The sequence below is a fragment of the Schistocerca piceifrons genome, chromosome 9, assembly GCF_021461385.2.
Source record: "Schistocerca piceifrons isolate TAMUIC-IGC-003096 chromosome 9, iqSchPice1.1, whole genome shotgun sequence".
Classification (NCBI taxonomy): Eukaryota; Metazoa; Arthropoda; class Insecta; order Orthoptera; family Acrididae; genus Schistocerca; species Schistocerca piceifrons.
Genome location: NC_060146.1, coordinates 43,232,019 through 43,257,158, shown reverse-complemented (window position 1 = coordinate 43,257,158; position 25,140 = coordinate 43,232,019). Strand labels below are relative to the sequence as shown.

Genomic DNA, 25,140 nt, shown 5'->3' with positions numbered 1-25,140 from the left:
CGGCGATGTCACTTTTCAGCATTGTAATTGTCCGCGTCTGGGGACCAGGACCGTGCTACAGTGATTTGAGGAGTGTTATAGTGAACTCACGTTGATGTCTTGGCGATCGAATTCACCTGATGTAAATTCTATGGTCGCTATCGGGCGCCAGCACAGCGTACGCATATCAGCGGCTCTTTGTGGCTGAGCAGTTCTAGGCGCGTCAGCTCGGAACCGCGCTGCTGCTACGGTCACAGGTTCGAATCCTGCCTCGGGCATGGATGTGTGTGATGTGCTTAGGTTAGTCAGGTTTAAGTTGTTCTAAGTCTAGGGGACTGGTGTCCTCAGATGTTAAGTCACCTAGCGCTTAGATTCATTTGAACCATGACCTTTGCGTCGACACCTAATGCGACTTTCGCTTCCGTGATACGTCTTACATTCCAAAGACGCACATACAAACTGTTAAGCAGGTGGTCATAATGTTTTGGTTCATCGGTGTGTACGTCACTCGATAATGGCAATTTAGTCGAAACAGATCTGTAGTGAACGTGGAAAAAATGAAAATTAATGTCAAACAACAGCTGGTCTTGACTCTCCCTGGAAATATATTATTTGCTGACTGATACTACGCTACAGACCGTATAGAACATTCACTGTTGTGCACAGTGCTATTACACCTTTATTGCGTGACATGTTTGCTCACAAGAAATTCTAATAGTTTGAATCTAAATTACGGAGCTGTAACTTAGGACTTCCGCGACAAAATCCTTTCGCTACGGAGAGAGCATTAATGCTTCTGTTACGGCCACTTCGTTTGTTCTTCACCTGATTTTGTTTCAGAGCAGTAAGTAGTGGGTTTACAATCGCTGTACGCAAGCAACTGACAATGGAAAGTGGTGCTTATTAAACAAAACACAGGAGACAGGCAGTGAAAGGTAACAAAGGAAAGTGTGGAATGTAGTTAAGTTTGTAGTTAGAAAGTGGCAGAATCTCAATGAGAGAAGAAATCAGGACAGTTATCGGTTGCAATTAAGAAGAAACTGACATTCACTACACCGCACCCGTGTCAATTACTTACGGCATTTACGCAAACTTTTATTTACATATTTTTGAACATCAGTTTCCTGACTGTTCTGTTATATCCTGCCACGACCTCTTGCCCTGCGCCATCCTCTTCAGCTCAGAGAAGTACGGTAGGACCTTGACAATCCGACATGCTCGGCCATCTAGTGCCGATAAAATATGCCGGTTTATCGAGAAGCGTGTTTTTAAGAAGGATATAAGCAAACCCAATAGTCTTAACGTACAAAACCAAGTAACTTTTATTCATGAAACGAGACAGGAGAGACTACAGTATAAAAATTAAAAGTATGTATTACTTCTCTGTAAAAAAAAAAATAATTGTATTAAAAGTTGTATAATGTACTGCTCAATTAAATCAGTTTAAGGTTGAAAGTTTCAGAAAAGCTCAGTGTACATAAATAATGTCTTGTACGCCGGTTACGAAACAGCAATTTGAAAAGATCAAGAACAAGCGCACTTTTTTAAAACTGCTACCGAGAATTCGGTGCACTTTAGTTAGAATCGCTGATGTTGTTGTCGAGGGCGTGGAATAAGTCGGACTGGTATCTACCACTGGGGTTTAGCTGCCTTTTTCTTCTGAGCCCGTGCTCGTACGAATTGTCTTCTTTAGATGAGTGTCGAGGTTGCTGGCATGTTTGTTGAAAGGCACACATGAGCTCACTCTTCTAGTGTGCTATACGCTAATCTCAATGCAGAGCAGTACCGTTCTTGACCATCGAGTGGTACCAGTTTGCTTTCGCAGGACATTATTTCCGGTAAGCACTTTGGTGGTAGTATAAGTCATGAAATGGTAAATGAATTTTAAAAAATGTAAATATTCGTCTATGAGAATCTTAAATCTCATAAAGTTCTTCACCGATTACTTTTCAATTTTAGCACAACGTTGAATTCGCATGCACACGTGTATTTATATACCTACTAGAGCGCCATCTTTTAATCTATAAATAAACATATAATATAGAAAGAAGAAGTGTTATTACTGAAAATGTAAAGTACTTTGCAGATTTATTTCAAATATAAACGGAAAAAGTTGTATCCAAAAATGTCGAGAGTTACTTGACCAATTTCATTAACAGCTGCATCAGCGTTGCCAACCCCAGAAGATAAAATTATGGCATTTTGTATTTAAAATTATCGTTTTCTATCTAAAATTATCGGATATTGATAATCTTAAAAAAACAAAAACAATAATGCTGATAATATGAAGTACACAATATTTGTTTTCAATCGCGAATGGCAAAGTCTTCTCATCTTTTAAAATTTTTATCCACAAAACCTAATTACGAACCAAAACGTCTCTCATCGCGATGCTAAGTACTAAAAATACGTTCAGAACTAGATAAACTCGGAAGTGTCCAAAGCATCACAGATTTTATGCAAGGAAAATTCGCTAACCTCGATCGAAAAGTAACACTGTGTACGTAATATAATGAACAATAATAATATAATTAAACTCACCCTAATAAGCATCGTTGTCGAACTCCACATCGGCGAAATCGGCGTCACTATCCCGATGAGATTCCTTCTTCTTAGCATAAATGTTCGACGTGTTCATTGATGCAGTCATTGCACTGGTTGGTTCGAACTGTACACAATTCTTCACACGCTGGCAAGTGAGCATTACTGCGCTGACTGTGCACGAATGTAACTTATTTCTCAATGGTGTCTTCACTAGATTCATTTTTGAAAAGACCCGCTCACAATCAGAGTGTGGTAAAACTAATATATCTAGCACAAAGGTTCCTATTTGGAGGAACTCTTGGTTACCACGAAGGTCGCTAGCGTTCTTTATGAACACCCAAAATTCGTCCACCTCTTTAGACCGTAGATTTCCGGGAAATTCTGCATGTGGCAATGCTCTCCACTGATCATCAGTCATTTGCACAAGCCTTTTGTCTTTTGGAGAAATCCTCTGAACCGACTTTACAAGTGGAACAAGCGTTGACGACCTTGCAGCACTTTTTGACAATGTGATTTCTGGTGTTAACCAACTCAACATTTTTAGAAAAGAATTGTTAAAATCATACCGCTTTTTTATCTCACAACAGGATACTATAAGAAACTGTTGCACTCTGTAGTAGAAATCAGTCACTTTAGATTTTTGTGAGATGTTTTCAGATTGGCTCATGAAATCCATCACACCTACACCTAAATACGAGTACATTTGCGTATAGCACACAAGTTGGGCTGGGTTTGCTGGATCTGTGTCTGTCAAATCAGTTTTATTGATATAATCAGGAGATATAGAGCAGAGAACGATTTCTTTGTACGTTTTGCACATTCTATCATGCAAAGAGCAAATTACTAATTTCTCGCTTTGAAAATATTGATTCAGAGACACAAATTTCGGTAGAATCCACTCGAGAAATATAAAAAAATACACGTACAAAGTTGTCCCTGAATGCCTTTGCTAACTGTTCAGCTTCATACAGTCTTTCTTCTTTCCACTTGCAAGTGAAAAATAATTGCAATGCATTCCATTGTTCTAGAGTACGTGAAACAACAGTTAACAAATATAACCATCTTGTTTGAGACGGGTGCAGTATCTTGTGAGGGTCGACATTACAAAACTGTTGGAATTCCACAAACTGGGCTATTCTTTTTTAACTATGCTTAAAGAATGAATATGTATCCCTTGCTGTGTCTTCACATAGTCTTGGTAATTGTTTGCAAGCCTTACTTGCACATAGGTGCAATGAATGACATACATTTCTGTTTAAGAATACCAGGAAAATCTCTAATTATTCGACTAGCAACAGAATTATTTTTACCCATCATTTTGTTGCACCCGTCCGAAGCAAGTCCTACCAAATTTTCAGGAGGAATATTATGTACTGACAAGGCTTTACGTACGAGATCGTACAAACGATTAGCAGTGGCATCTTCATGAGCGGCCTCTGCATTTTTCTCGTCAAACAGCTGTAAAACTGCCAACATTTAGTATGTATTTTGGAGCTATCTTGATCAAAATACCGCACACAAATACACAAATTTTTCGTAGCGGGAATGTCGGTAGATTAATCAATTATGAAACTGAACTTCTGTCTCCGTAAAACTTCATTCAGTTCATCCAAATGACATTTACCTATGACATTCTTTATCACCCCTGTGGCTTTTGTTCTACCCAACTGCAAGTTCTCAACTATTTTAGAATCGGGAAAGGCACTTTCAATTACATGTGTTAAGTGATTGGCTGTATTAATAGAGATGTTATGTTCTGCCACATAGCAATATTTCAGTCCTCTTTCCCTGCTTATCAAATGTATCAGACGATTTTGATAGTGATGAAAAGTCAAGTTTCTCTTGTAGAGGCCCGACACATTTTTTGGCACTTAAGTTGTGGTGTCACCGCCAGACACCACACTTGCTAGGTGGTAGCCTTTAAATCGGCCGCGGTCCGTTGGTATATGTCGGACCCGCGTGTCGCCACTGTCAGTGATTGCAGACCGAGCGCCGCCACACGGCAGGTCTAGAGAGACTTCCTAGCACTCGCCCCAGTTGTACAACCGACTTTGCTAGCAATGGTTCACTGACAAATTACTCTCTCATTTGCCGAGACGACAGTTAGCATAGCCTTCAGCTACGTCATTTGCTACGACCTAGCAAGGCGCCATTATCAATTGCTATTTATCTTGTGATGCATGTACCGTCCGACCGATGTTCACCAATTATGGATTAAAGTTAAGTATTCCAACAGCTACGTACTTTATTTGCTAGACTCAAATCCTTTAACTGTTCCAGACCTCACGCCAGCCTGCGTGAGCTTAAACGCGTGCCTTTCGGCTACCCGTCATTGTGGATTGGCTGTCTTGCCAGTCCACAACGTAAGTGTTTTTTCCCTTTAGCGTGATTTTTCATTACAGTCAACTCAGCACTGAATTCACATCTACAAACTTTACACCGAGCTTTATATGCATCATCACTAACAGGTTGTAGCCAATCCTTGAAAGAAAAATCGGTCGACCATTCCTTTCTGAACTTTTGTTTCAAACGTTTTAGTTTCGACTCACCACGCAGCCTCAGTTTCTTCGGTGGTGTCCGCGGAGAATCTACATCACTGTTGTCACTTTCCGTTATTTATATTTGAATACACTACTACAGTATTTATTTAAAGAACACCACACTTGAATTTCCCTTAAGAACAAAAAATTAATATTCTTTTAAGAGCACAAAGACAACTACCCGTGCATTCAAGTCCCAATTTCACCAGCAGCTGATGACGATGGACTAGCCCTAATATCCCATATTGTTGTGAAGCAATATTTGTTAGGGGGGTAGGGGTATTCCCCGGAGGCGAATATACAGTGTTTAGGGTCGTTGGACTGTTGCGGGAAGTGAGCGAGAGAAAAAGAGGAAATTGCTTATATTGAATGGAGTATGGACTTTGCTATACTATCGTACATATATCGTGTTCGTGTTGCAATTAACGTGTATCGCGATAATTTATCGTATGGTTGGCAACGCTGGGCTCCGTGGACATAGGTTACATATATTTTTTTAAACAACAAAAGTGACTACGAGAAATAAAATTATGTGCCTGTCTGCCGATGTGCGATTTTGTTTCTTTTCTCGCAATCAGTTTTGACTATGAAACCAGAGCATCTAAACCACTTGAAATATTGTGTCTCCCATACATACTCTTTCTCATTATAAATATTTTTAAATACAGTGTGCTGTTTTGATTTCGCTGTCCCATACATACTCTTTCTCATTATAAATATTTTTAAATACAGTGTGCTGTTTTGATTTCGCAGTCAGCTTCACAGAAATCAGAAATGTCATATTTATAACTTGTATCTTATTATGAGAACACTACAATGGAAACTGAATTTGCAATAACAATAAACAAAGCTCCAAATTAGATAGAGGGGGAGGAGTATCTCGACAGACAAGGGGGGGAGAGGGGGAGAAAATGGAGGAAGAGAGAGGCAAGGAGGAGATGGGCAGAGAGCTGGTGCGAAAGGTGATGGACAGGGTGGTGGGTGATGATGAGATGGCCAAAGAGAAAGGATATGGAGATATATACAGAGAGGGAGAGAAGGAAATTAGGACGTATTTGAAATTCCCAAACATATTCAGCAACTGCGAAGCATTGCCGAGTTCGACAGTAAAGCTGTGAGTACCGGGCGTGAGTCGTGCTTCGGTAGCTCAGATGGTAGAGCAATTGCCCGCGAAAGGCAAAGGTCCGGAGTTCGAGTCTCGGTCGGGCACACAGTTTTAATCTGCCAGGAAGTTTCATATCAGCGCACACTCCGCTGCAGAGTGAAAATCTCATTCTCGACAGTAATAATTATAAAATTCGTGTGTTTGTGTTTTAATGAGTCGGTAAAAATAGGCAATAGCATCGATATACGAAAGAAATCAATATATTCCACCACAATTTCAAAAATGCATGGACGACAGACAAACAGTTCACCCTTAGTTATGAGATTAAATGTAATAAATACTTGTATGTGCTGTTTAAAGAGCCATGTCAGATAATAATTAATTGTGCGTTGGTTTGTTTATCGCTACAGAACAAGGCAGACGATGTTTGCGGATACTCTGTCAGAACTTGAATATTGCCGAAGTCAGTGCTGCTAACATAAAACCTGTGTCACTCGAAGGCACGCGTCGGTTCTGTACGCACCCTCCGTGTCTCTGACTGTCGTTGACACGCACTGCCAATCTTCACATCATACAGCTTTTATTCCGCCTAATGTCTACTGTTCGAACGTGAAGCTACCTATACGTTATAGTGAATGAATCTTTGCTCAATTATTAGTTAAAATGTTGTTAATTTTTGCATAACTCACTTACCCATACAAAATATGTTTATCAAACAGAATTGACGGTAAAAGGCAGTGCCAGCAACGTAAAAATTACCTTTATGTTGCAAAATTGAAAATGGAATTCAAGAATACCGTTGTTACGAACATCGAACGATAACAGTTGATCAGTGGAATTTTAATCTGGAATCTCATTTTCATTATCCTTTGCTTATAAAACGCGATTGGTGTTTTACTTAATTTATATTAAGATATCGTCATGTGTAAGATACTCGCTGCGTGAATCGAGGCATTTTCACCCCCTTGTCAGTTGTGAGGATGTAGTTATTTCCACAGCCTGTTTCTAAAAAGAGTGTAAAACCAAATGCTATAGTGTTTTCTCATTTGGTTTCGTGGGCTTAGTTCATACAATGTGTTCTCGACCAAAGATAATATTTCACTACAGATGATAAGCGGTTACATCAGTAAATGTTAGGCATAATTAAAACAAAAAAGACACGGAGCGAAGATTTTAATTGTGTCCGTAACCCTTCACTTAGAGTAACCCGACAAATATTCCAACACCCAAAAATTGCCATTGCTGAAAAAAAGGTAATAGTAACAATAAATATTTGCTTAGACAAGGATGTGGTTTGTCTGCGGTAGTTTTTAATATCTGTTTTAATATGGCGAATCATTGGCTAAAAAAAAGAAAAAAATAGAATTTTACACCTTTAACATTAACTAACGAAATTTCCTAATAACAATCTTTCATGATTTTTGTTGTTGTTGTTGTTGCTGCTGCTGTGATCTTCAGTTCGAAGGCTGGTTCGATGCAATTTCCCACGCTACTCTGTCCTATATAAGCCTCTCTTTCTCCGAATCTACATCCTTCCGAAGCAGCTTACTGTACTCATTTCGGTCAGTCTCTACAATGTTTTCCTCGTAGGCTTCTATAAAACATAAAGAGCTAAGTTTTCATTCATTTACGTAAAAATAAAGAAGCATTTTCGGTACTGGAAGGACTTGATTGCTTGTTAAAGACAGCATATATTTTTAAGAATGAATAAAAATACATTTGCACAAATACTTCTTTCGATTGTGAAAGCCCCAACAACACAAAAAAAACATTAAAATAATTTTTACTAAAAATTGTAATACACTAGCAAATTAAGGGTTAATAGTCTGGTCACAATTGAATGTGTACTTATGTCATTACTTATGTCAGCTCTTTGCTCTCTTGTGTTGCAGACGACAGGGTCACCCATGGAGGCCCGTAAGAGGCTGCAGTTCAACATGTTCCTCCACAAGATCAACAAAATAGACCTACTGGCCAACGTGCCCTATGCTTTGATGCCACTCATCTGGGTCGAGGAGGTAAGTCACGACAAACGGTGTGAACATGCTCATTCGTAACTAAAAAGTCAGGAATTACGTTGTATTTATTATAATGTTAAGAAAATGTTGTATGTACAGATAGTGTGAGTCTAATTAAGTCACACCCTGGGTTTCCCTTGTTCGAAGATAAAGTCCTTAGAATAGACGTCTTCCACCGATATTATTCAAAATATGCGTATGTATTCGCGGAACGTTAATACAATCTTAACATGAACGTTTTCTGATGCTGCGACGCTGAGGAATGCCAGTGTAACCGTGTGCAAAAGACCATAGTTATCCAGTGTCAGTTAAATATGCCACGTACCACACCCACATGACTTTTGTATTAACTGACTCTATAGGTGGACACCTATACCGAGAGAAAGATATGAATACACAGTTTATTGTTTGCTCAGGAATTTAAAAGGTGTGATCTGGACATAAAACCAAAAAATAAATGTGGTTGGGGCTCTGAACGAAGACTTGCCAACACAGGAAGACTACACGTAATAAGTGTACAAAAGTTCAGATATCTGGGGGTCACTTTGATTGCAGTGGGTACAAGTCAAAAATATGTGCCCCATAAAGTTTGACTATGAAAATCCATAGCAAGACGTAACTCAATGTGGAAAACGACAGGAAAAAAGAAAGAAACATATAGTGGCCATTTGTGCAGAATACTGCCTTCTATGGATCACAATTATGAGTTCTCAGCAACTGCATTCAGGAATAAACAGCCAAGGAAATGGTTTTTTGGAGAAATGCTCCACAGGGACGTTACCGCACAAAATTAGGCTGATGAAAATTAAGGTAGAAATGTGAATTGAAAACATCTTTGCGGTGCCAGACACGAAAAGTAATTACCATGGTAAGGACACATGAGGTTACTAGAGGAAAGGCTGTCGCAGATGCGTAATTAGTGGATACCTGTTAAGAGAAAGATATTTGGTAGAGCAAATAATACTCGTAGATACATATGACTTTTTTCAACATAGGAATCATACAGCCCTACTGGGAGCACAACCACATATGAAAAATAGAAGGAAAAACTTCAACAGCCAAGATCGCTATTTATAATTTATTTTTGATATCGGTTTCTGCTAATATAAACTGCCATCACCGGATCTGATGCAAATACACCTCAATATCTCTCCATCATACGTACAGTATTCCGAGTCAAGTCGCAACACGTCACTCCAGGAGCGTGAAGAAAATGACACATCGGCATGTCAACAGTAAACCAAGATGAACATAAAATATCATGCATATTGCACCGGCTGTACAAGCTCATAATCACACAATAGATGAAAGGAAGCTCAAAAAGATGGATTGATATGTTTCTGCAGAAGATCCAATGATGGCAGCTTAGATTTACATCTATATCTACATCTACATTTATACTCCGCAAACCACCCAACGGCGTGTGGCGGAGGGCACTTTACGTGCCACTGTCATTACCTCCCTTTTCTGTTCCAGTCTCATATGGTTCGCGGGAAGAACGACTGTCTGAAAGCCTCCGTGCGCGCTCGAATCTCTCTATAAAATAATTTTACATTCGTGATCTCCTCGGGAGGTATAAGTAGGGGGAAGCAATATATTCGATACCTCATCCAGAAAAGCACCCTCTCGAAACCTGGCGAGCAAGCTACATCGCGATGCAGAGCGCCTCTCTTGCAGAGTCTGCCACTTGAGTTTGCTAAACATCTCCGTAACGCTATCACGGTTACCAAATAACCCTGTGACGAAACGCGCCGCTCTTCTTTGGATCTTCTCTATCTCCTCCGTCAACCCGACCTGGTGCGGATCCCACACTGATGAGCAATACTCAAGTATAGGTCGAACGAGGGTTTTGTAAGCCACCTCCTTTGTTGATGGACTACATTTTCTAAGGACTCTCCCAATCAATCTCAACCTGGTACCCGCCTTACCAACAATTAATTTTATATGATCATTCCACTTCAAATCGTTCCGCACGCATACTCCCAGATATTTCACAGAAGTAACTGCTACCAGTGTTTGTTCCGCTATCATATAATCATACAATAAAGGATCCTTCTTTCTATGTATTCGCAATACGTTACATTTATCTATGTTAAGGGTCAGTTGCTACTCTCTGCACCAAGTGCCTATCCGCTGCAGATATTCCTGCATTTCGCTACAATTCTCTAATGCTGCAACTTCTCTGTATACTACAGCATCATCCGCGAAAAGCTGCGTAGAATTTCCGACACTATCTACTAGGTCATTTATATATATTGTGAAAAGCAATGGTCCCATAACACTCCCCTGTGGCACGCCAGAGGTTACCTTAACGTCTGTAGACGTCTCTCCATTGATAACAACATGCTGTGTTCTGTTTCCTAAAAACTCTTCAATCCAGCCACACAGCTGGTCTGATATTCCGTAGGCTCCTACTTTGTTTATCAGGCGACAGTGCGGAACTGTATCGAACGCCTTCCGGAAGCCAAGGAAAATAGCATCTACCTGGGAGCCTGTATCTAATATTTTCTGGGTCTCATGAACAATTAAAGCGAGTTGGGTCTCACACGATCGCTGTTTCCGGAATCCATGTTGATTCCTACAGAGTAGATTCTGTATTTCCAAAAACGACATGATACGCGAGCAAAAAACATGTTCTAAAATTCTACAACAGATCGACGTCAGAGATATAGGTCTATAGTTTTGCGCATCTGCTCGACGACCCTTCTTGAAGACTGGAACTACCTGTGCTCTTTTCCAATCATTTGGAACCTTCCGTTCCTCTAGAGACTTGCGGTACACGGCTGTTAGAAGGGGGGCAAGTTCTTTCGCGTACTCTGTGTAGAATCGAATTGGTATCCCGTCAGGTCCAATGGACTTTCCTCTGTTGAGTGATTACAGTTGCTTTTCTATTCCTTGGACACTTATTTCGATGTCAGCCATTTTTTCGTTTGTGCGAGGATTTAGAGAAGGAACTGCAGTGCGGTCTTCCTCTGTGAAACAGCTTTGGAAAAAGGTGTTTAGTATTTCAGCTTTGCGCGTGTCATCCTCTGTTTCAATGCCATCATCATGCCGGAGTGTCTGGATATGCTGTTTCGAGCCACTTACTGATTTAACGTAAGACCAGAACTTCCTAGGATTTTCTGTCAAGTCGGTACACACAATTTTACTTTCGAATTCACTGAACGCTTCACGTATAGCCCTCCTTACGCTAACTTTGACATCGTTTAGCTTCTGTTTGTCTGAGAGGTTTTGGCTGCGTTTAAACTTGCAGCGAAGCTCTCTTTGCTTTCGCAGTAGTTTCCGAACTTTGTTGTTGAACCACGGTGGGTTTTTCCCGTCCCTCACGGTTTTACTCTGCACGTACCTGTCTAAAACGCATTTTACGATTGCCTTGAACTTTTTCCATAAACACTCAACATTGTCAGTGTCGGAACAGAAATTTTCATTTTGATCTGTTAGGTAGTCTTAAATCTGCCTTCTATTACTCTTGCTAAACAGATAAACCTTCCTCCCTTTTTTTATATTCCTATTTACCGTAACAGGCCATCAAAAATCAATAACTGGTCATCAAAAATAAATTGTAATTAGCAATCGTTGTTCTTATATACTTCATGCTACTCTAGATCGCCGCCATACTTGAGTGATGTAAATCAAATATGATAGATGGAAGTCGTTCAAATGTGTTCAATCCCACTGAGATGCAGCGACCGTCAGAACCACGTAAGGTCGCACGTCCCAGGAAAGGCAATCCCTAAGTAGACCGGCACGGTCTGGGAAAAATGTGGGTCTTGAATTATCCTCCTGAACAGTCATCAGAAGCTAATGGCGACTCTAGTACTCGCCATACGAGGGTATCATCTTTGGCTACAGGTGCAGTCCGTTGTTCATCCTACCATCAGTATACAACAAACATACATTGTAATTCGTCAGTCCTCAGCGGCAGTGTGATGACAACACAGTGAGAAAGTGACGTCACTGCCTTTGGTCAGAAGACGACGGCTGTTTGGTAGAAATCTGTTTCGACGTCATGGAATGCTTAAGGGATAGTGTTGCGTAAATGTAAGAAACAAGAGGAAACATGACGAGGGACAAATTTTGACAATGACTAAAACAGAAAAGAAAACATACCAAATGAGCGTGGATCAAGATTGGATTGCCAGACATAAATATGACTGTAATGAAGATGAAATGCTTCTGAGCGAGACATATATATGGTGCCTGACAAAAAAAAGTGAGACAACCAGAAGATATGGTACAATTTCAGAGTAACGTGGTACACATATACACCATCGGCGGGTATGTAAACGATTAGTTGCGATTTCGGCACTGGTAGATGGCCACCAGGCTCAAATGGCTCTGAGCACTATGGGACGTAACATCTGAAGTCATCAGTCCCCTAGAACTTAGAAGTACTTAAACCTAACTAACCTAAGCACATCACACACGTCCATGCCCGAGGCAGGATTCGAACCTTGCGACCGTAGCGGTCGCGCGGCTCAAGACTGAAGCGCCTAGAACCGCTCAGCCACACCGGCCAGCTGGCCACCAGGGTCCATTAGTGTTCCTCAGTGTTATCAGGTCTGGTAGGACTTATAAGGGGAAAGAACAGCTTCGGATATTGGGTGATCACGATGAAGGACCTGACAGAGTGTGAAACGGGCATCATTGTGGGTCTCCTGGTGAAATTCTGCGATATCCAGATTTTTGGAACATTTTGATAGGACAGTGGTCCGATGTTGGACTGCTTGAGAACGTGAGGTCGGGGATACACGTCGTGAAGGTTCTGGTCGACCATGTCTGACCGATACAATCGAGGATGTCTGTACTGTGCACCACATACGTCATAAGTCCTCCACATCTGCGACTGCCAGCTGAAGACAAGTAATGAACACACTGTAACGTTCTGTCTGAACCCTGATCACTGGTTGGAGCTCAGCAGCAGCCAGACTAGCGAATAACCTTCCCACGTGTAGGCTCTCATTAACACAGCAACAGAAAATACTATGTAACTCTTCAGGCTTTCACGGCGATGTAATGACATCTGGGGTCGTCCGGTGTTCTGCCGGATATCAGCGTCGTACTTGCACGATATTTCGGTCACGTAGCTCGTGGCCTTCATCAGGTGCGACCTGAGACTGCTCCTCGAGTGGACCTGGTCCAGCATTTATGCCTATGGCCTTCCCTCTCCACCAACGGCTGCAGGCGCTTCCTCTGTGGTCCGCGCCCATTCCCTGCGACCTGCTGGAGCGTTGCTGCTCCGTTTTCCGTCCGCTGCGGTTCTAGGTGTTCCCTCTGCGGTCCGCGCCCACCAAACCCGCTCCTGGGGGTTTCATCTACGGTCTGGGGTACCAAGCGTTCCCCCTGCGGTCCGCACCCGCTCACCACGACCTGTTGGAGAGCAGAGGGAACACCTAGAACCGCAGCGGACGGAAAACGGAGCAGCAACGCATTTGACCCTAAATAACGAAAAGTGTGAGGTCATCTACATGAGTGGTAAAAGGAACATCTTAAACTTCGGTTACACGATAAATCAGTCTAATCAAAAAGCCGTAAATTCAACTAAATACCTAGGTATTACAATTACGAACAACTTAAATTGGAAGGAACACAGAAAATGTTGTGGGAAAGGCTAACCAAAGACTGCGTTTTATTGGCAGGGCACTTAGAAAATGTAACAGATCTACTAAGGAGACTGCATACACTACGTTTGTCCGTCCTCTTTTAGAATACTACTGCGCGGTGTGGGATCGGTACCAGACACGACTGACGGAGTACATCGAAAAAGTTCAAAGAAAGACAGCACGTTTTGTATTATCGCAAAATATGGGAGAGAGTGTCAGAGAAATGATACAGGATTTGGCTTGAGAATTATTAAAAGAAAGACGTTTTTCGTTGCGACGGAATCTTCACACGAAATTCAAATCACTAACTCTCTCCTCCGAATGCGAAAATAGTTTGTTGACGCCGAACTTCATAGGGAGGAGCGATCACCTAGATAAAATAAGGGAAATCAGAGCTCGTACTGGAAGATAGATATAGGTGTTCATTCTTTCCGCGCGCTATACGAGATTGGAGTAATAGAGAATTGTGAAGGAGGTTCGATGAACCCTCTGCCAGGCACTTAAATGTGATTTGCAGAGTATCCTTGCAGCTGTACCTGAATGTGAAAGTGAGGCATGACGGTGCACGCATGAAAATGAAATCTTTGGAATCGACGTGAATTTGAGGACAGAACCAGTTTCGCAGGATGTCTAGGTATGACATTCCTGTCACAACTCCCTCCGAAAAAAAAGGAAGGCCGTAAACCAGTTTCGGTGAGTCTCTTTCTTGTTCGACGACGATGCCAGGACGTTGCGACCCTCTAATTTTTGCGTTATGGTGGTTTACTCTACCCGATCGATGAAACGTCGATTCGTCCGAAACGACGACTCGTTCGAGAAAAGTGTCCTGGAGAACGAAATGCAAACTTCATTCCTTCTGTTATGGTCGCCAGAACGCAATGCACCAGTAGCTGCATCTTGTTAGACCTCACATGCAGCCGTCGTTTCAGAACACGCCACACCGTCGTTTGAGGAAGTTGAAGTTCCTGTCCTGCCCGTTTTGTAGACTTCCGAGGGCTGCATGTGAACTCATATCGGATATGCTCGACATTTTCATCAGACGTAGGTAGCTCACAAGTGCTCTTCATTTTATACATGCAACAAACTTCCAAGAATTTTTTATGCCAGTCATTAATATGTTTGTGCAATGGCGGCTCCTTGCTAAATCGACAGCGAAATGCACGCTGCACTTGAACAGTGGATTGACTTCGCGCAAATTCCGACACGCGAAATGATTTCTCTTGTGGTGTAGTCGCAAAGTTACTACAGACAAACAGCAACGCAGCTGAGTCAAAACGTTGGACCCTCTTCCGTCCAGTGACATGCGCAGTACGTTTCTATCTTATCCAGTTTGTCTGTAATAAACAGTCGAATCTATCTATCTATCTTCTCAGCGATCACAGGCCCTGTAGACCACGCGCTGCACCAGCGATCTGCTTCCACCGCCTTCTATCTCTCGCAGCCTCTCTCCACCCTGCGGAAATTCCTAATGCTGCGATGTCCTTCTCTATGTCATCTTTCTACCTTGTAGGAGGTCGGCCCAATGGTCTTGTTCCCTGGAGAGTGCCTTCAAATGCTTTCTTGGTGATCCTGTTGTTTTCCATTCTGGCCACATGTCCAGCCCATTGCAGTCTCCTACTTTTTAATTTCTGGATGATAGTGGGTTGCTTCATTAACTGATAAATTTCGTTGTTCTTTCGAATTCTCTGTGTGCCCTTCTCCAACACAGGTCCCCAGATTTTTCTCATTACTTTTCTTTCGAAAACATTCAGTTTTTCTCTTTCATTCTTTGTACGCGTCCAGATTTCTGAACCGTATAGTACTATGGGGCAGATAGCAGTGTTGTATATCTTCATGTTTGTGGTGATTGACAAAGCTTTACTTTTGAGTGGGTTGCTTAGTGAGTACAGACATCTTGACCCTGAAGCTATTCTTTCATTTATATCCATTGTTATGATATTTTTACTGTTGAAACGCGAGCAAAGATATTTAAATTGGAGAACTTTTCTGAATTTAGAATGTTGGTCAGTTTCAATGCTTTCCCATATTTTTAAATCGCCCTTTATTGCGATGTTTTATCGATACCTGTAAGTAGGAATTTTTAGGCTGTCCTGCTTAAAATACTTTTGTTGGCCATCCAAACGTAAATATTTCGTATTTCTGACGTATCCTTTTGCAGACAGTAATTCAGAACGGCCTGTATGACCGAAATTGTACAGCGGTACGAACCGTAATAAATACAAGGGTTTTCAATAAGTAAAGCAACACTTTTTTTCTGGAAGTAGGTTGGTTTTATTCAAGATTCCAATACACCATATTCTTTTGCCTACAAAGCCGCGTTTTTCAGCATAATCTCTGTTCATAGCAACGGCTTTATGCTAACTTCTCGCTGCTTCAATGATTTCCCCATCATCCCCTTACTGCTTCCCAGGCAGTGCCTCCTTAATTGGGTCAAAGAGATAGAAGTCAGAAGCCGCGAGATCCGGGTTCTGCGATGTATGAGGAACCGCAGTCCAGTGAAGTTTTTTAGGCTCCTTTCGGATGCACAGACTTGAGTGAGACCTTGTGTTGTCACCGAGAAGAAGAAGCTCGTTTACTTGTGGCATCGAACATGCCGAGTCTTTTCTTCAATTTCCTGAGGGTAACACAGTACTCTTCAGAGTTGATCGTTACACCGTGAGGGAGGACATCAGACAGGATAACCCGTCCATAGTCCCAGAAGACTGTCGCCAAGGTACTGCTTTCAAATTTTCCTTCGGATAACTGGTGCTGTGGTATGGGAACGAAGTTTTTCGCGACGGCACTTATATATAAAACATTCTCATGGGTCTCATAGATCTCACGGGAACATTATCCTTGTGGATCTTGTCAGTGCAATTCGTTCGCCTACTTATAAGCTGGCCAAATACCTAACAAAGTTGATGACTCCTATAGTCGGCCGGTGTAAACATCACATCAAAAACCCTCACGTTTTCATTGAGAAAATCAAAGAGATTAGAGTTGGTCCAAATGACATTTTAGTCAGCCTGGATGTGGTATCGCTGTTCACAAAAGTTCTTATGGATAACACTTTGAAAATGTTGGCGGATATTTTTCCTCCTGAAACTGTAAAGTTGTCCCGGCACGTGATGGCGACCACCTACTTCTTGTATGGTAATAAATTTTATGAAATGACAGACGGTATGGCGATGGGCTCTCCGTTGTCTCTATCACTAACTAATTTTTGTATGGAGAATTTTGAACAACGTACATTAAATTCGGCTCCCCTCCGTCAATCCTGATTTTATCGTTACGTTGACGATACATTTATGATCTGGCCACACGGCGCAGAAGCTCTCGAACAACTCCTGGAACACATGAGCAGCATACCTTCGAACATCCACTTCACTGTCGAGATGGAGAAGGAAGGGAGACTGCCTTTCTTAGACGTTTTAGTGCAGCGACAGGCGGACGGCCGTCTTGGCCACTATTTATACCGTAAGCTGACGCATGCCGATTTATACCTGAATGCACAGAGTTTCCATCATCCTGCTCAGAAGAGAGCCGTTTTGAACACGTTGGTATATAGAGCCAAAACTGTTTATGACGAGGACCACTTAAGGTCCGAGATTAACCATCTGAAGAACGTGTTCCAAAAGAATGGCTATGGTGCACGCGATATAAAGGCAGCGTTCTCCAAAAGAAGGAAACGTGAAAATGCTGCAACCTCACAGGATGAAACACCGATTGCGGTTCTTCCTTTTTGTGGCGCGATTTCCAGCAAAATAGGAAGAGTCCTGCGTAGACGTGGTATAAGACCGATTTTTCGTCCTCCTAAGAAAGCTAAGGAGATGATGCGACCTGTTAAGGACAATCTCGGCCTCAGGTCCTTGGAGTTTATAATATACCCTGTGAGTGTCGAAGCAATTGTATAGGTCAGACGATTCGTACGGTTTCCAACCGCTGTCCAGAACACCAACGCCACATTAAAAATAGAGAACTGGAGGAATCGGCAGTTGCGGAGCACAGCCTCACGAACGAACATAAAATGTTGTTCGATGAAACTAAAATTCTTTCCCATGCCTCCACGTACTGGGATTCTGTTATTATGGAGGCTGTTGAAATAAGAATGAGCCAAATGAACTTTAACCGCGACAGCGGATACCATCTGAGCTGTGCGTGGAAACGGGCGCTTGATGCAGAGAAGCAGCAGAGACGTTCCTTCCAAGGTTTACGTTCAAACGGAAGCGGTGGCGCCACCGGCGCACACAGTGACACCGTCTGAGGCAGCAGTACGTAATCGCCGACCAATCATAAGTCGACCAATCAGAAGCCGTCTTCGGGCTATATAGAGGCTACCGCAGCAGCAGTGAAGACAGTTCCTGACGATGACGATAGAGGTAATCGTCGAAAGCTCGAGATTTTATCTAGAACTGACACGTCAAGAATACCGAGAATGTTTTATATGGTGCTGTGGTGCACTTTTCATTTCAGGTTCTGAGTGATTGTCCCACGTTCTATCGTCAGTGTGACATTGTTCGACTAAAAATTACTGCCATCAGCATCGTAACGCGCAAGCAGTTCTGATAAGATGGTTCTTCGTTGCTCGTTATGGTTTTCTATTAGGCAGCGAGGAACCCAGTGGCTCCCACCTTTGAGTACCCCATGTGGTGGATGAGTGTGTCAGGACTATCAACAGAGACCTCCAGTCGTGCAGCGAAGTGTTTGGTTGTGACCTGTCGATCACCTCGACTGAGAGTGTCCACACGTTCCACCATTGCAGGAGTAACAGCTGTTTGCAGCCAGCTGGCACAGGCATGCGCAACCTGACGCCTCGCCAACGGCTCACCGAGCTTTTGTTCACTGCCAGGTCTCCGTAGACATCCTGCGAGCTCCTACGAATATCTGCGATTCTCTTGTTTTCAGCCAAAAGAAACTCAATGAGAGCTCTGTTTGGAACGCACCTCCAATACAGACTTTAAAATTCCGTATAGTTCTGCCACCTATTGGAAATTTATGAAACTGCAGGGGTTCAGCCGAGAAATTTTTCATGATGTCCCACATAAACACCGCATATTTTCAACCAAAATTGGCCGAAAAAATGTGTTGCATTACTTATAGAACGCCCCTCGCACATGTTAATTAAGCAAGTGTCGAGATGGAACTATCTGAAGTGCCCCGTTAAACCCGCACGACAGGACAGGTAGTTTAAGTTGTGGAAAGGGGCCAAAATAAGCGGCTGACAGTTACACTCGAACATACAAGCTTTTGTGAAACTTTCTGGCAGATTAAAACTGTGTGCCGGACCGAGACTCGAGCTCGGGACCTTTGCCTTTCGCGGGCAAGTGCTCTACCAACTGAGCTACCCAAGCACGACTCACGCCCCGTCCTCACAGCTTTGCCAGTACCTCGCCTCCTACCTTCCAAACTTTACAGAAGCTCTCCCTCGAACCTTGCAGAACTAGTACTCCTGAAAGAAAGGACATTGCGGAGACATGGCTTAGCCACAGCCTGGGGGATGTTTCCAGAACGAGATTTTCACTCTGCAGCGGAGTGTGCGCTGATATGAAACTTTGTGGCAGATTAAAACTGTGTGCCGGACCGAGACTCGAACTCGGGACCTTTGCCTTTCGCCGGAAAGTGTCCCGAGTTCGAGTCTCGGTCCGGCACACAGTTTTAATCTGCCAGAAAGTCTCATATCAGCGCACACTCCGGTGCAGAGTGATAATCTCATTCTGGATAGAAGCTTTTATTTGATCAAGAGCCAAGAATTAAAAAGACAATACAGCTTTAGTTTTGGAACTTAATTACCGGCTCAATCTCATGCCTTAAGGGCAAGACCACTTTAGTTTAAAAACGGCTGAAAGCCAATAACTTAAAGCTCAACCAAAATCAGAAATTTAAAATCCAAACCCTTATCTTAAGACAGTTCCTTAATTAGGCTGAAGGCTCAAAGAATCTGACACTTCAAGAGCAAACAAATTCAAAATCGACTGAAGGCCCAACACTTAATTTTAAAAATGCCAAAGGCTTTACATAAAACAGTTCTTAAATTCGGCTGAAGGCCGAAACCATCTGACGCCTTAAAGGCTAAACAACCTTAATCTAAAAATCGGCTAGAAGCCATACAAGTACAAACAACAAGAACAAACAAGAAAAGGCAGTACATCCAAGGGCTCACAGAAGTTCCGAGGGTCGGCCTGGAATTCAAACACTGACGCTAGCTTAGCTGAGACAGGCAGTCGGCCCAACCATTCTCGATCTGGCGACAACCCAACCGACAGACAGTCAATGGACCAACTCACAAGATAACCTTCGCATCACCCAACCAGCACACAATAGGAACAACATAGAAACTATTGGCGCCCAGAGCCGATTATACATTGAGCTGTCAAACTACACACCGTGCTGGACAGTGAAACCACGATGAGGAAAATACACTGCCTGAATTTACGTCAACGGCCAGGGCAGGTAACCGGAACGTTAACGGTCACAAGGCAGAAGATTCTGCTGGTGCACTTCAGTTCAAATAACCGAGTGCAGGTAAACTCCACCGGAAAACACACGTTGTTGCTCGCGGGAATATCCCAACAGCCGACAACGGACTCCAAACGACACAATGTGAACAGTCGTGACTTGCTGGTAGATTACGTCAAAACTCAACTCTCATGTCCAGGATCGGTGAGCCACGAACCTCATAGCAATGGGAACAGCACCACACTCTCCGACACCGCGTAACGGCCGCCAGCAGGCCCGGCCAAACTATGCGCAGTGGAGATTTCCTCGCTGCTCCACGCCAACCGACGAACTGCCCACACACAGCCCAGCCGGAAACTATAAGCGCCAGACCAAACACAGTCCAAGGTGCGAATATCGATACACACTGCTGCTGCCACCCATGGAAAGAGAGGATAACAGCATAATCGTGATAACTGCGGGAGACTAAACACAGGATAGCAACGAAGGTTTAATCCAACGCATAGCATGATCAAGCCACGTCTCACTATCGTTTTACTGAGGAAATATTTTACAGCAGCCATGGAATCATGACGCTGACATTGTGAAAAGAGTGTACAGCTGCGGAGATAGTACTTTGATAAATGGCAGAAGTTTTAACTTTTTTTATTTGTCTGTATTTTGAAATGGAAGAATTGAGGCTTCAGAAAGTGAACCTCCTACATGATTTTTTTTCTAGAATCTAGTCTATGTAGGTAACATTATCGTTGAAGACTCTTGGTCTGTGTTATGTCAAAGAGATTTGTTTCAATTGCTGTATAAGTAGATGTTAGCAGTCCCCAGTGTTCATGAAGTGTTTCCTTTTCCGTAGGGCCTCGCACTGGAGGAGAAGTACGTATCGACACTGCGCATGTTGTTCCGCATGCAGGGCATCATGTCTGGCGCCAAGTGGACGCTGATGGCGGTTGGTATGGGAATGGCTGGCGCAGGGGGCTACCTGCACTTCAAGCGGCGCAAGGAGCTGGTCGTGGGGCCCGCCGAGCCCAAGAAGGTCGTCACTGGACACGACACTACGGGCCACCCCATCAGGCTGGAGAGCTCCCACTCCAGATACTAGTCCTGGACACTCCAGGCCATCCCACTGGGCGTGACAGCTCCCACTACACAGACTTGGAAGGTCGCAGCTGGACTTACCGACTCCCCAGGCCGTCCCCTCAGCGAGACAGCACCAGAAGCTGATGGACCCGGTGGCTCTTATGGGCAGCCTGATTCTACCATCTTCAGGATCCTGCTGTGGAGCTGTAGTTGTAGAAACTAATGTTCCTTTCCCTAGGCTGATGAATTCTGTGCACCACATTGGGCAATGTTCCCAAACACCTTCGGCCATCACCATGCACCGCATAGCGGTTCAGGCCACAACACTCAAGCTGTTTGCAACTTGCAGTAGCAAGGGTTATCTCTACGTTGCCCTGATCCAACGACATAACTCCGACATATATCGCTTTGCTTGTAGAGATTTATCAGCAGAAATTACTGCAGTTTTGTCTTGAGATTTATTAACTTCCACATATACGGTCAACATAGTTAATCTATATTTACAAGTGTCTGCATGTAAAGTATACTGTTGTTAACCGTAAGCAAGTCTGAAACCGTTTATATCGCGATACGGGGTCTTTAACTTTCTTATCTACCGAGATATTGAAGCAACTGCTGCTCTTATAACGACGCTATGTACTTTCCTGTCCTCATACTTTCTGTGCCGTTTGGTACGTTGTAAACCTTGCAGTCGTCCTCAATACGTTTCACAAAAATAATTTAGTAATGCTGTTATTTCTGTAGTTCATTATTGGTTCTTCTTGCGGTCGCCTACTGTAAGATGTTATTACCTGACCCGCAGCGAACATAACAGCGAACATTTATGATGGTACGGTTTGTGTATGTGAATGCTGCATTAGATGCATTGCTGAAACACGTCAAGTGGCGTAAGAACTTACTGTATCGTTGTCACAGCCTAAGCCTGTTTCCACCTTCAACCCTTGGTTTCTACAATGGTTGTGCCTTGGTTACTGGACGCGGTTTTAATTACAGTTGTTAAATATAAAGGCATGACATTTTGTCTAGAATTATTCATAACTTTTCTCGTCTACGCACTGTTAAACGCTTTAGGAACATTTATAAACAGAAGAGCTTCACTTTGATATTCTCGATGTTTTTCCATTATTTGTCTAAGACAAAATATGTTATTTTTGTGTACGATATGCAGAGCCCAATTTTCTCTTACATCAGAATTGTTTCTGCTGTTTTACATAATATCTGTTAAGTTTTTCTTAAAGGCTGTGTTCAGCAGTGAAACGCATTTATAACTTCCAGTTTTTCCAGTTTAGTTTTCTAAAAATAGCTACAATAATGACTAGTCTATACACCCGTGGTACTTTATTTTTGTTCAATGTCTCTTAAATAGGTGTAAAACAGTTTACAGTTCATGAGATGCTTATTCAATTAATTCTATATTTGTTCTTAATTTTCTGCACCTTTTAGATTTTCGATGTGTTTCTCTGCCTACTGTAGCTCTTTTATGTCTATCGAATCTTTGTACTGGTTTCCATTCATTTTCTTCCAATAGGCCTAAAGTACTGTCGTTGTCTTTTGTCTGTAATTTTGAATAGAAATCTAGCTGTTCGTCGGAGGCTAATATATTTTTCTCTTGTCATTGTCTGTATTATTCAAATATTACCTCATTTTCTGAGCAAAGGCTGGTCTCCACCGCTAGTTATACACACATTCTAGGTTTCTTGATTTATTTATCTACTCTTAGCTTTATCTCCTCGTGCCAAGTGAATTCCTCCCTACCTTTCTTCTTTCCCTTGACACTATCTAATACTCCTCTTTGTTGTTTGTAGACAGATTTTATAACCGTTTGCGGTAAGCTTGTATCTTGCTGTCGAACAATTCGGTTCTTTCTTTACTTCAGAATCTTAACCTTCTATGTTTCCTTTCCTTCGCAGTCACCACTCAAGCGATCCAAAGGTTATTATTCCATAACTCTTTTTACGTGTACTTCTGTTCTTAAAGAATAATTTAAGGGAGAAAACTATGCTAAAATTTTGCAAGACTGGCAGTATTAGTAATCAGATACGATGGGCCTTACAAGCACGGAAATACAGAGTCTTCGATTGATGGCAGGTGTAACAAGGAGAGACCGAAGATGTAACAAAACATCAGTAGCTCAACACGTAAACAATGAACCTGGTCACTTCTGCAGAGTCGGTAATACAGGAAGATCAACAATGAACGAAATGTAAGTTTGCAACAAACGACAGACACATACTTAAGAAGATCGTTACGTTGTTGTTTCTGTTATTGTTGTTGTTGTTGATGATGATGATGATGATGATGATGATGATAAATTGTTAACGACATACGTAGAAAAGTGACGAAATTATCTCCTCGTTTTACAATTCGAAAAGTCTCTAATTTCTACCAAGCATTTATGAGTATGATAAAGTTTTTAACAGCATTCGAGGGCCGATAAAGACACGGGTATATTGACAGGAGTTCGTCATCATTTAGTGTCACAAAACGAAGTGATAAGTAAGCTATGTATGTGTATCCGTTCCATCATGCGACTAATTGATAACTAGGATATAGTTGCGCTGTGAGAACAATTTTTAGTTCTATGTTTGAAACATGTGCCGCTTCTTTCCACAGTAGGTTTCACTGCAGACTACAACAACCTTCATATAATAGTATCCCTCTTTTCATTGTCTTTCGAATTCCCGTTAAAAGATGGGTACCTCTGCTGTGAACAGGTCCAAGGTTGCTTCATTATCTCGGTAAATAGATAAAAAATACAGCTATTAACTATATAGCAAAATACTTACTCTTTTATATCTATCATTTGTTGAAAATTTCGATTCTAAACATTAAACCAATTTACAAAACTTAAGGATAACTCCACTACATGCGTATTCTAAGTAAAGGACTGTAAATCTTGTGAGTGTAATGTAACAGACATCTATAACTTGATTACGTTAAAGACGAAAGAAACTATCCCACGCTGCAATCAATAATCGGCCACGTACATATTTACGATCTCAACTACGAGGGAGCCATTTATATATTTGCAGTTAATAATTATTTTGACATTTATTCTTGTAGAAGTAGAACATTAGGAAAGTAATTACCAGCTCTGGTGAGTCAGTGCAGTAAGGAAGATTCCGATAACACACACAGTTATTGATTTCACAATCTTCGATTTCTCATTTATCATTCGCAAGCTGCAAGTAGATGGATCTCGCTTCAAACTGGTTCGTATAAGATTTAAATGTAGTGAAACAAAGAAGTACCTGCCTATGTCATTTCTTGTAGTCGATCTAAAAGCTTTGAAAATTATCTTTGGGCTAAACGCAATGGTGCTTGAATATCGTAGATCCTTGTTTGGACTAGTTTTTGGAACATATTCTTAACTATTTTTCTATAGTAACAGTAGGGAAATAATTGGAAATATTTATTTTTCTTGTGCTCTCTTTCTCTACAGTTTGTTTGAAATAGTATTATGTACATACGTATACAAAACTGTTATTAAAATTTTATTGTAATAAAGATTTTAATTCGTCGTTTTCAACAGTTGTTTCCTTACATTAGTAACGAGAAATGGCGTCATTGGACCTGATTATTCATACCAGTCGACTAGTAAAGTTGAATATTGCATACACACAACACAAATAAAGACGTAGTGTGTTAAAAAAAAGTAACGTGAATTTTATACTTCGTGTGTTGTATTTGTTCGATTCGAGTGATTGTTTCGTCGGTAAACATCTCTGAATATTATCCGTGCAGTGTTATCCATGTAAGATATTTAGTCTGTTATCAGTTGTCAAGAAGGTTACATACACTGATAAGCCGGAACATTTTGACCACCAAACTACTTTCGATAT

The 25,140-nt window shown here is 41.9% G+C and overlaps 1 protein-coding gene across 1 annotated transcript in view; it reads left to right on the top strand.

The window, feature by feature from the left end:
- Nucleotides 1-24,766, top strand: part of LOC124717055 (sensory neuron membrane protein 1-like) — a 201,475-nt gene extending 176,709 nt beyond the window's left edge. Inside the window, exons 8-9 of the mRNA XM_047243736.1 lie at nt 8,061-8,186; nt 21,075-24,766. Coding sequence (XP_047099692.1) covers nt 8,061-8,186; nt 21,075-21,320 — 372 coding nt within the window. The 3' untranslated portion in view covers nt 21,321-24,766. The remainder of the gene's footprint in view (nt 1-8,060; nt 8,187-21,074) is intronic.
- Nucleotides 24,767-25,140: the final 374 nt, after the last annotated feature.